Below are 12,590 nucleotides of genomic sequence, written 5' to 3' on the forward strand. Positions count from 1 at the left end.
CCTGTGCATGATTAAAGTAAAAGCAATTCCAAATATCCCACGTAGGTTAATCCATAAACCACTATATATGATACGCAATATAAGAACGGTAGAAGTTTAAGCATAGAATTTGACTATATTGTAGAAGTGGAATGTTTTTAATGTTTATCAGTTTAATCAAGCAAGTGAATACACTTGGTAAAATTAAAATAGCTAATTATTTATTCACATAGAAACCAGTAAATTTTAGGGTTCATAGCACAAAACTTTTTGTTAGAAAACAAGCTATGCCATATAGCTTCTTTACTCTCAATAAAATAGCATCATTGCAGTTAAGATTACAATAAAAATAAAACATTCCAGATTATATTGGTTGGAACACAATGTGATGAATATAATGAGAAAATCCTTGTCAGAAATTTTACCACAAGGAAATACCAATAGCTAACACCCATATTCTCCAACTAGAAATTAAGAATATTTGAGTAGATCTTGGCATAGAAGGCACAAAACACAAAGCAAAGCATGCTTGTGTCATTTGTCACAAAGAAGCATTGACATTTGTGCAACATGGAAAAAGATCTGCATTTTTCCAGACTCTTCCAATATCACGGATACTTAGGGAACAGATCTTCCCTTTAATGCCACTGTATCACTCCCAGTGCAGATGGCAGTGACTACAAGATAAGAGGAGTACATAGAAGAGAATACATCCATACCTTTCCAGGAAATCTTAGCTCATACGTTGAGGAAGCTGCTGCTATAGTATTGTTAGTAGTAAATAAATACACTGCAGCCTTTTAATAATACAACCACTGGCAGCTAGCACTTGTGGGAATTATATAAGACTAGTAAGAATGTTAACAATGCTGGAAACCCTCATAAACACAGGTTTACCACTTGCATTTAAATGTGTGAGGCCAGCTCCCTCTTTGCTTCAAATGAGCTTTTTTTAAAAAAGTTTGAGTCCTTGAAAGAAAGGATTTTTCAGAAGAGAACGCTGCCTATTGCACAGGGAATGGCTTTTCTGATTTTAAGGTGCTTCAGAAATACAGATCAAGCATCCGTAGTATTTCCTTCTGTAACGGGCCTTCATACAAGCATCTTGTTTGCAGCCTATCTACTATATTTCTATAACAAGCCTATCTTCATCATCACTGCTAGTGTCATCATACTCAACTCTGGTTTGCTTCCTCATCATCTCTAAACCTCTCTTTTTGTATGTCTTGGAGGGTTTTTCAGAGTTAGCCTTGAACTCGAGGGACCTGAGAGTAATTGGGGGCTTTTTAAAGGTAGTAGTAGCTGTTTCATGTGGCCTTCCGTAGCTGTTTGATTGCAGGTGGGTTCCATTCTTGTCTGCATTTCCGTGAAAGTCAAGGATTTTTTGAGGAAAGTTTACACGCTCTGTGTATTCTGTACTGGGTAATTTAGCCCTTGTGACTGACTCAGGAAGAGACTCTGCTTTTGAGCTGAATAAACGTGAACATTCAGGCTGGGAACCGCGAGTTGAGTTTTCTTTTGGAGATGAATATGTGTTTTCTTCAACTGGAGGTTTCTCCCTTCCTAAGGCCTGGATCACTGGGTCTAATGTACCAAATCTTTGACTCTCTGACTGTACATTTAGTATGTTTCCCTGGCTTGCTTCTAGATGGAAGGAAAGAGGACCAGTCGTCTCTGAGTTTGTGCTGTCAAGTTGGTCACTTGTGTCGGTATTTGTAAAACCAGAAGGGCAAGACCAACAAGAAGATGCCATTGAGTCACTCTGAATGTTTGGCTGTGACTCCCCTGGGACAGATCGCTGAAGCACAAGTGGTTGTGTCACTAAACAGTGGATTTCCACATCACTGCTGACTTGCTGAATGGCTGTATTAACTGTGGATGAAAAGGAATGAGCTGTCACAGATATTTCCAGAGGAGCTGTAATGTTCTGAAAAGAGAAGTTTGTTCTTGTGTGTTCCCTGATTTGCCGACAAATGTCCTGTAGAAATTAGGGGGAAAAAAGAAATTTACATTTAAAATTTTCAATCCAGAGCAATTCCATCCTTTATAAAAGTGCAATGGTAACTAAGTTGACTATATCAGTAGAAAACATTTACCTCTGCTATAACTCATATCAACTGAGCAATTAAGCATAATGTCAACCTTTATTTATACAACTATGATTATATTTGCACTTTTGTTTGGTGTTTTTTTTTTTTTTTCTTCCCATTACCGCAGACCAAGTTACTCATCCCTCTTTTGATGAGAAAACTTTTTTTCCTCCCAGGGTGTGTGGGAGGTGTAGTAAAGGATGTATTTTTTCCTCAGGTGTTTTTCTTCTTGATTAGGTGACAGATCGTGCGAATAGTTCATGGATTATAGGGGTTAGTGGTTTCAAGCTGCATTCTTATGTACTGTCCAGGATGACGTTCTTTTCATTCATATATTTTAATGTATATATTGCAACGATGTTTGTGCAATGTAGGGGAAAAGGTTTGTGATGAGTCTGTAAGAGATATTACAGGATCCAAGGTGGTGAGATATGTGTAGGAAATAAAATTACTTAGTAAAAAAACGTTTTAAGGATTAGGTTCCTAAGTATGATACTGCTTATGCTACATGAAGAACCAGTTCTCATGCTACACAACAGCAGCCTGGCTCGGTAGCTTTTGTCTTCAAGTGTGGCCAGCAGAAGTCTAGGGAAAAGTATAAGAATTAGGATAAGCATAGAATACTCCCAGAAGCTGTGCTGACACTGCATACAACAGCGCTATTCGCAGCGCATGCACATGTGTCAAAGGCCCTTCTAGCTAATGCAGCTGTCGGTAGCGTTGAAACCACAGCAGCACTGGCTTCCACAAAGGGCTAAAGAAATTCAGTTGCAACGCTGGATATACATTCTTCCCACCGCCACATGGCCATTGCTACCCGACCCACTGTTCTAGTTTCAAGCTTACCGTGTCCGTCTCAGGATAGATACTCTGCGCTACATCTATTGGCACCCCCGACATTGGTGCTAATCGATCCTCTGACAGCAAGCACGAGAAATATCCTTTTTAATTGAGGCAAGTTTAATTGTTCTTTTAAAAAAGCTAATTCTAACATTAGTAAGTTTTCATGATATTTTAACCCCCAAAACACCTTTAACACATTTTTAAACAACATCTGTGATACAAAATAGTCTCAACTTGAACTTTAAAACAGCTGAATATAATTCAAGTTTTAACTACCAATACCTTTTTTTCTTTTAATAAAAAGTAATACATGAATTAAGGTACAATACCTACTTTTTTATCCATTTTGTCTTTTTGTTTAACGTGGTTTAGATTTTCAGTATGGGAAAATACTCCTGAGTTATTCTTTCCTTCTTTTTTCCTTCCGCAAAGTGGCTTGTCTGAGGTGGAAAAAGATGTGTCTTTTTGCTGTTGTAGGTAATTTTCTGTTGAAAAGAGGTTGGAGAGCCTTTTACTTTGATTTTTATTCCCCCACATGCTAGAACTTGCTAAATTTCTCATCACATCACTGAACTAACTTCTATGTTTTTACTATTTTCTGTAAATTTTTATTCTAAGCCTTACACACTTTCTTATTTAGTGTATATGTGTTTGGTTTGGGTTCTTTTTATTGGCCATTACTGTCCTGCAAAGTAGTAGCTATTCATATCTGCTATGAACAAACACAAGGTATTATCCCTGCTTCCAAGATGGTTGTGGCATAAACATCCTTTGCATTACTACCGCTAATTAAATGGGGGGGGGGGGGGCACTGAAACACAGAAAACAAGGCAACATACCAAACTCATTTCACACTGCAAACATATGATCTTGTTTCAGAAACTGAGAAAGAACCATCTTAAAACTGTTCTAGTGGAAGGTTATTTTGAACTATTTCTTTTTAAAATGCCCTCCTAATTGTCAAATTCACATATCTAAGTATGGGTATGAAAGTCATTGTGCGTTCAGTTCTGAAAATGTGTGAGATGTTTGTGTTTTACTTCGCAGAACATACTGAAGGACAAAAGTGGTTTTGCAGTTCCCTGTGGAACAGGTGCATATCAGAGATACTACTAACGTTCATTCTCTTAAGAAATAAGCATTCAATACATGAAAAAATATTCAGAATACTTACCTTGTACCTTTGATTGAGAATGGCACTTCTTATTAAATGTAAAGGGATGTGATGAATAGCCCTTTTTCAAAGCATCCAGTGTTCTATTTGGAAAACAGTGCTGCTTGCTTAGTCGGTTCAACTGACCATATCCATGTATGTGCCTCCCTCTGTACCTGCATTGCCAACGGCATTGGAAGGGTAAACAAATATGTGCTATTTAAAAGCAGCCAGAGTAGAATAATACCACATCATCAGGTAAATTTGTTAGGTTTACTGCTGTGAAGGAGATGTTCGTTTATGTCAACTCAAAAAAAAAAAAAAAAAAAAAATCAGGATTTTAGGCAAGAAACCCACAATTATTTTATTAAATTTTTCCTCAGTAGGATTCAGTAAATCCTTGGTTTGCTAAGAGAAAAGGATTCAGGAATAACAGATCCTTTTTCCTATATCTGGAATTTTAAAACAGACTTCATGAAGATTTGAATTGTAGAGGAATCACCTGAGACTGCATAGGTGTTGGCTTTTCTACTTCTCATTTCACTTCTTGCGTGCTACTTATTCATCATCACTAATGAACAACGCAAGTATTTCAGTTATTTAGAAAACTCGCGCTGAATAATCTAACTCTTTGTTTTCTACTCTAGCTTGATCTTTCAGTAACTTAATGATTGAGACTAAAGTACATTGGAAGGTCCCATTCCTGTATCGATACAATCAGTCACTATACACAGAGTAATAAGTAAATCTAAAATGATGTGCTTATTCAGGTGTTTGGTGTATTAGAAAAATATATTACATTTAATGATTAATAGTTTGGCCAGTTAGCTACTAATATGTATGACCTGAGCTTTCAGGACCTTGTACTTAATTGAGTCCCTGTACTTATTTGATATAGCCAAATAAATAAAGTCTGAGACGAGCGGGGGGGGGGGGGGGGGGGGGGGATGGGGGGGGTGGGGGGGGGGGGGAACACCAAACCAAAGCCAGGGGAAAAAAAAACCAAACCCAAAACAAAAAATGTCACAAGACTGAATAACATAGACCCGAGTCTTCTAATTTTGTTCTTATGATCCTTCAAAACTGCAGTGCTGCTTGCCCGACTAGATGTGGTGATTAAGTTACTGACACTGATTTGAGCACAAGGGAGTCACTGTCTGATTTTGGTCATGAAATAAAATAAGAGAGGTGTATGCACACAATATGTGTTTCTTATTGAAGCAATTTATCAGACATCCTGCTGCCCCACACTCTTGAAAGATTAGAGGCTAAATCTTCCACTGATATCAACTCCCATTAAACACTGTGCTGAGAAACTGTGCTGATTGATACAATGTGCCTTTGATAGTTTTATACTCAAATTCTTCCTGCTTTTTATTTACACTGAATGATCCTTTAAACTACAGATGGTTTTGTTAGTTTGTGTTAGATATTTATTCTTCTGCATTCTCTTGTGAATACAAGTTCAGGATATAGGTCTTCTGAGGACAAAAGGGTCTCGCACACTGCTTTTAGCTGTAACAAGATTAAAAATGGAAGTATTTTGGTTCCCTTCAAACAAAAGTAAATGCTGACAATTTTTGACAGATAAGAACAATTTCTAAAGCATAGTGAGTCAACGGACCAGTCATCATCTTTCTTTGGTATACGTCTGTTTTGCTTAGAAAAGTCTGTTCCTGATAGTAAACAACATTGATTTTTTTATAGTTTACCTTTGTGGAACTGCTGCAATGTGGGAATAGCCCTTTCCGAGAGATTTATTTTTTTCCCCCAGTTTTGACAGGTTTGAACTTTGAGGATGACTTTTTATTTTCTGTGGACTTTTTACACCCATTTTAGCAAAATTATGTCTGGATCTAGGGAAGCTGAAAACCATATTCCTTACCATTTTGGGGTGACTTTAATCCTTTTCTGTTTGTGGTTCCTCTTGAGTTTATTTGCTGAGAGTTTTTCCTTTTTGCAAACTACTGTTTTCTTCTTTTGCTCTGAAATATTTTTGAAAGCACCACCAGGAGTTGCTGAGCTTAACTGTTGGGAATATTGGAAAAAATGTTGGAAAAAAGTACATGAAAATTGTGAATTACATTAACCGAGAGATTGGAAATCTATGCTCTTTTTAAATAGCACTGAATAGCACCGTAGTTAAATAGCACAACTCTGAATTTTTCCTAGAATTTGTGCGTTGTTTTTTTCTAATCACTTTGTCCATCTACTTTGATAAAATAAAACAACTCACTGCTTTTGTGGATCTTCTTTCATGTGTGCATGTTCTTTCGTATTCTTCTTCCTATATAAAAAGTAAGCTTAGTCTTACAGAGCTGTTCTAGGATATGTACAGATAGACAAGTCTCTCTTCACTTACCTGAAAAAGAAAAGCTTGCAAGTCTTACACACTTTACCGGGTATAACTGCAATTTGGTTTTGTTGGCATTTCAGTGTATCTAAATGATGAGAGATGCAGTACAGAGTCTGTGTGGACTCCAAGTATCTCCAAGTATAATACAGTCTTGACAGTAATGGTCTACTTGAGTCCTACTCTAATTCAAACATTCATTTAAAATGAAAACAGTGAAATTCATATGCTGTTACAGAAGAATATAAAATATACTCATAAGGTGAAAAATCAAGAAATAGAAATACACTCTTCTCACTAGACAGCATTCCTACTGAAATTCCCGAGTGAAAGCAACTTAAATATTCACACAAAAGTGTGTATTTTTCATGCATCAAATGAATATGTAACTTATAAAAAACCTAAATTGTAAATTCTGTATCAACAAATGCCTGTAAATGTCCATAAATATACTTTTGATAACTCTTTTATTTTTCTAATCGGGGGTGGGGTGGGTGTCAGCCAATTACACCTTCTTGAGAAAGGAAATAGGGTTATTAATATTACCTCCTGCATCTGTGGTCCTTTAGAAAAGGATGAAACCAATGTTTTTAAACTCCTGTTTGTTAAGCCATATGCCACAGTCTTGCTAATATTTTTCATTTTGAAAATAGAAATATCGTATTTTGACAGTGTGCGTTCATTGCTAGATTCATTGTCACAGGTGTGCATGGAGGAATAAGCAGAGTCTGCACTCCCCTTCTGCTCAGCAGGCAGAGGAAGGCTTCTTGTTAAACAACACCAAGTTAATCGAGGTTCAGCATTTAGTGATGGGAAGGTGCTCTTCGTGCTTGATGCTGTTAAACTTCCAGAGTAGCAAGTCAGATTATTGTGGGGTAGCGCTGGGAGTTCTTTACAGTGAGTGGTGAGAGTGTGGCAACAAAAAGTGCCAAAAGAATGGCAAAAGTAAGTGGGGTTGTTTGTTGAGCTCTGAGAATGCTGCATAGCCTGCAATGTTGGTGAAATGTCCTTAAGAATGCATGGACTTCCACCTCTGTCCCGCCCCGTGATTGCTGGCTCTGCACCCTGGCTAGAAGCTGACGTCATTAGCAAAGAGTCACTTCCTGAGCAAAGATGGTGTAAAACCTTCCTCTCTTCTTTGATGTCAGCTGATATGAAGAAACCACTGGTATACAGAGAAGTAAAGCATATTTTCTTCTTTGGGGTCTGTGTAGAGGAAGTAGTTATGCTCACCCACTTCTCTTCTGTTTGCCTTTGATAATTTAATTTATTTTTATTCTGTTTGTTTTTCCAAGCATCTCTTACAATATCCTGGTGCCTGAAGTTTTGGTTATAAAAGGTGTTATCTGCTGTGGTTAAGATATTTGTTGTTTCTGAACTGACTGGTGAACAAAATACTGGAGTTTTCCAGTTTGCATGTACATTCCATCGTAGCTCTCCTTTGCTGGCCTTTTGTCTCACTTCAAACTTTAAAGGGGACCAAACCAGATCATTAGAATGAAAACTGAGTGATCCGCTGTTGGAAGAGCAGGGGGGGGTGGTTAAGGTGTCTGCCGCAGATGTGCAAGGTGTAATCTGTTCTGATCTAAGCAAAAGCGACAAATCTGAGGCTTTCTTGTCTTGCGGCAATTTAAGGATATATTTTGGAGAAAAGGCATTTTGTTGTGCGACTGGAGTTAAATGACCGGATTGCAGATGATGAATTTTAGAAGACATGTCAACAGCATTGTCACTGAAGAGTGGTGCTTTTGCTCCTGTTTTCACAAGACATGTTTTGACGTCTTTATCTGTTGCATTGTGCAAGGCGAAAGAATTGCAATCACTTCCCCTTAATTCAGGCCCTAAAGATTCCACAAATGAAGCTTTTGAGATACCTGCTGAAAGTGAGAGAAGGTTAACATCACTATAATTAAGAGCTTTTGTGGAGATTTTCATTGTTTTCATATACTCCACATTCTCAGTACCTCCAGTGGATTCATTAATTCCTGTGCTTACTTTTTGCTCCTCTGCTTTACTGGAGATTTTCACTGGTGCTGTGGAAAGACACCGAGCGCTAGCACAATAGGCTCTCTCTGCTTCATTTACTGCATTATTTTCACTACTGGGACTAGGGCAGGACTTTGAAAGAATGTTTTGTGTCTTCTCCACTTCAAACTTCAGCTTTTTTCTTTCTGATGGTAAATTCTGGGATTTCGCTGCAGCTTCTCTGTTGTTGTTGCAATGGATCCACAGGGGCGTCAGGGCATGCTGGCCAGTTTCCTTATTCCTGCTATGGTTTCCATAATTGTGTGAAGCGTTTTTACAATCTGATTCAAATGTACTGGATTCTTTCCCAGGGCTTGGTTCTTCCCATTTGCTACCCTGCACTGGCAAGCGGTCATCGTTCCTTCTGTTAGCATTCAGCTGACACTGAGTATTTTGAAGCCTGAGCTCACAACTGCTTGGAGCTAGTAATGTGCTGTTGCCACCTGTGTATTTATCTGTGTCACTGCCACTGAGGTCCTGGGAAGTTTTGCTCATTACAGTATGTGCGCTAGCATTTACCGAATGAGATGTCTCCATTACACAGGTTACACTGTCTGCAGTTTCCTCAGAGGACACATTCTGTAGAATATGATTACCGTTAGTACGGGTTTCTGATTTACCAATGTTTAAGCCTGTTGTCACAAGGGAGGAAAGACTGTCAGTTACAGAGCTGCTGCCATCTCTTTCCTCAGTAATTTCAGTACTGCTGACTGATTCCTTTGAATGAGAAGTGAAGCTTTTAATATCTGTAATCTTATTCCCCCTTTGTTTAATTTTCTTGGCATTTTGACTGCTTTTCATTTTTTGGTAGATTTTCTTAAATGTTTCATCTCCATACATTTGCCATTTTTCTTGAGAGAACATCTTTAACTTCCTTTGATTGTGTTTCTTATTTTTAGCACTGATTGCTTCTCCAGCTCCAAGCTTTTTACTCCCTTGCAACTCCTCTGACAGAGGAGGATGATCAGCGACATTACTTAGTGGCAAATCATCCACTGCTGTTTGTCTGACTAGAGCTCGGGGATGGCTGTTAGGAAAATCCACTGAATTTGCGGCAAGATTGTTGCTAGGCAGCAAACTAGCAGCGCCCGTATTTATGTGCTTAGTAAGAGAAAGTGGTTTTGAGCAACCTGCTTTGTCATGTACTGTTCTTGTGTCCTCCACAAAGGGCAAAGAGTTGCTTCGCGTAACAGGCACCGTATCTATCGTTGTGGAGAACTGGGTGGGGACTGAATGAAAAAACACTGGCTTGCATTTTTCTGAGGGTGCAAAGGTAGATTTTGCTGAACAAAGGGAAAGATTCTTTTTCCTATTTACATCACAAGTTCTGATGTCAAAATGGAAAGAGTCTTTGTATGTATAAGGCATTGGCAGATCGATGCTTCCCTGTTTAGAAAGGACAGTTTTTCTGGGCCTAACGTTGTCTAACTGGGTATCATCCACCACACTTTTGTTATGAGAAATGAGTTTTGAAATGTGTTCTTCCAGCCTCTTTTTCTCTAGCATCGAGGCTGTAGCTTTCTCAGCTGCGTCTAGCTTTGCACTGCTTCCGGAGGTACACCTTAGGCTGCTGAAGGCAGTTTCATTTTCCAGTTCTGTGCTGTGTTCATAGAGACTGTGCAATGGGCTGGATGGTGCCATCTGTTGTTCTGTACTATCAGAGCGTGACAGATACCCTGAGTCAGTGCTCTCACACTTCTTTAGCTTGCAGTCAGATGGCTTGTAATCCCACTGTTTTTCTGAAGAGGTTGCTTGCTGCCTTTGCAACTGAATATGCTTATTGGCACCTGGAGTTCTTTGCTCCTGTATCTTCTTTCTCTGGCACTGACCATTTGGCAAAGCTCCTGGAGATGATAAACTTTGAGGTTCTCTTTCAGGAACCCCCTGATTAGCCTTTGAACTAAAGGACTGATGCGTTGTTTCTTGATTTTCTGAAGCAAATGATGAATTGCTTGTTGCCGGCAGTGAAAGGTCATTAAGAAGTTTCTTAGTGTCTGTTACAGCATGGGTCTCTGAACTCATTTGTTTCATCTGTATCCCCTGGTCTTCACACGTGCTACCGAGTACTTTGCTGCCTTGATGTGATGTGATGCTCTCTGTTGATTTCTCATTTTGCTCCAATGTGCCGCTGTTGTCAGAGTCGGAGGGCAGTCTGGTATTGTTGACATGTGTCTGAGTTCTTCTGTGTTTGTACAAATTGCTTTGAGTTTTAAATGCAATACCGCAAGTGGTGCATGGAAAGGGCCTCTCTCCGGTGTGAGAGCGAATATGTTTCTCAAGGACACTTGGCTTCAAACAATCTCGTCCACAGTGTTTGCAGATATATTTCCCAGCTTTTTTTGATTTTCCTGGGCTTCCAATAGATGCATTTACACAAGAATTTGGTGATGATATAACTGGTAAAGTGCTCACTATGTTCAATGTTAGAGTTTGCCCAAGTTGTTTCTGAAAAACTGACTGAGGCTGATCTGTGCCTTCTGAAGGAACAAGTGGATTCAGGATTAGAGTTATGTTGCTGCTGTCCAGATTTACACAGGTCCTGCCGGTCACTAACTGACTGTTTGGCTGAAAGCATCCTGCCTGGACAGGCTGGTACAGTGGTATGGTAAGGGCTTTTAGATACACAGGTTGAGACAGTGCTTGCTCCTGTTGAGGAATCACACTGCCTTGGCTGAGATCTGAAGAATCCTGTGCAGGCTGAAGCGAAGAGGTTGGAATTGGTGGATCTGCTAGTGCAACTGTAAAACCAGGCTGCTTCTGTGCCTCCATTTCAAAGATTATCTGCCATATGCTCATGTATCTGTAAGGGAGGGGGAAAAAAAAAAGCAAGTAGGAATCTTCAGATGGCAAAATAAAATAAACACTTTCAACTGCTGGACTGGGAAAGTTAGCAATTAAGAATATCACAAATCTTATATATAGGCATTACACAGACAAAAATTACTTAATTTTCCAGCTGATTAATCTTTCATTTCTTAGCTAGGAACTGAAGTTCGGTACAGTGTAAAGAACGTCAAACATTGCACTTAAAACCTACAATAAGTACCCAAACTATCTGAGTGTCAGATTTGCAAATGGAAGCTCTCAGCACCCCAGAAATAATACAGTTTTAATTTTCTGGAACCATATTCCCATTACATATTTGTACCATGGTTTTTAGTTTAACAATTTACATTAATAAATCTTAATATAGAAATACAGAACAATTAAGGTTAGAAGGGACCTCAGGAGGTCTCTAGTCCAAACACCTGCTCAAAGCAGAGTTAGCACTGTGGTCAGATGAGGTTGCTCAGGGTGTTATCCTGTCTGGTTTTGAAAACCCCTGAGAATAAAAAATGCACAGCTTCTTTGGACAACCTGTTCCAAACACAGGACATTAAAGGTGGCTGCATATTATCTGTGTTTACCCAATTTAAGTGAACTAAGGCTAAACACACTATGACAAGTGATGCAAAATGAAAATGTGTGAACAAAATGAAACTGATGTCCTGTTTTACAAGTGAGATTTACATAAATATGTACAAAGTAGAAAAGACAGTATCATAGGAAAATAGTGGGATAAATTAAAGCTGTCTTTTGTGTAGCCCAAATTAATTTTGTCTAATTAAAGGTGATATTATGGTATACTGCTTATTTTTAGATGCTTTCAATGCCAGATAAAAACATTTTGTAGACACAGTTTTTAGAAAAAGTTAACCTATTCTTATGAAATCTGTCCAAATATATTCAGGGTTGGTGCTGGTCCAGACTACTTCTTATTTTACCAAAAATTTGTCTTGTCTTTTTTCTTTCTTAGAAACAAACTAGGAAACTATCACAATAAGCTAGTTGAAAATTATTTTTGGAAGTGCTGATAAAGGCATCAGCGTAACCTCTTGTAATTATAGTTTGGATGAAAATTAGAAGGTGATCTGTGAATGTTTATTAAAATTCTTATTCAGCTATACTCACAGCTCTGTATCCATTGACTGTTGTGAATAATAGGCTGTTCTTGTGCAAACAGTCATAAAAACCCCATTTGAAATAACATAATCAGTGGCTAAATGTGAAATCTGCAATTTGTTGCCTTACTGCATAATCTGTAGTGGTGTTTCTGCACCTTCCTTGGATCATTTTGGCAGGTAATCAGTAAAAAACATTACTCAAA

General features: G+C 38.5%; 1 protein-coding gene across 1 annotated transcript; it reads right to left on the reverse strand.

Annotated features, from left to right (window-relative positions):
- Positions 1-993: 993 nt before the first annotated feature.
- On the reverse strand, positions 994-11,239 carry ZNF831 (zinc finger protein 831). The gene is made up of 5 exons (XM_075721102.1): positions 6,965-11,239; positions 5,951-6,093; positions 4,087-4,241; positions 3,246-3,397; positions 994-1,957 (listed from the first exon to the last, which is right to left on the reverse strand). Exons 1-5 carry the CDS (start codon positions 11,237-11,239, stop codon positions 1,103-1,105), a joined length of 5,580 nt encoding a protein of 1,859 aa, XP_075577217.1. The 3' UTR covers positions 994-1,102.
- Between the last annotated feature and the right edge of the window lie 1,351 nt (positions 11,240-12,590).

Source organism: Pelecanus crispus, chromosome 14 (assembly GCF_030463565.1).
Source record: "Pelecanus crispus isolate bPelCri1 chromosome 14, bPelCri1.pri, whole genome shotgun sequence".
NCBI classification, from domain to species: domain Eukaryota; kingdom Metazoa; phylum Chordata; class Aves; order Pelecaniformes; family Pelecanidae; genus Pelecanus; species Pelecanus crispus.

Excerpts from the sequence above, each read along its gene's own strand:
- ZNF831 (XM_075721102.1), bottom strand. The coding sequence starts at position 11,239 with ATGAGCATATGGCAGATAATCTTTGAAATGGAGGCACAGAAGCAGCCT. Across the intron at positions 6,094-6,964 it reads AAGGACCACAGATGCAGGAG|TTAAGCTCAGCAACTCCTGG; the intron begins GTAATATTAATA and ends TATTCCCAACAG. Across the intron at positions 1,958-3,245 it reads AAGACAAAATGGATAAAAAA|GACATTTGTCGGCAAATCAG; the intron begins GTAGGTATTGTA and ends TAATTTCTACAG.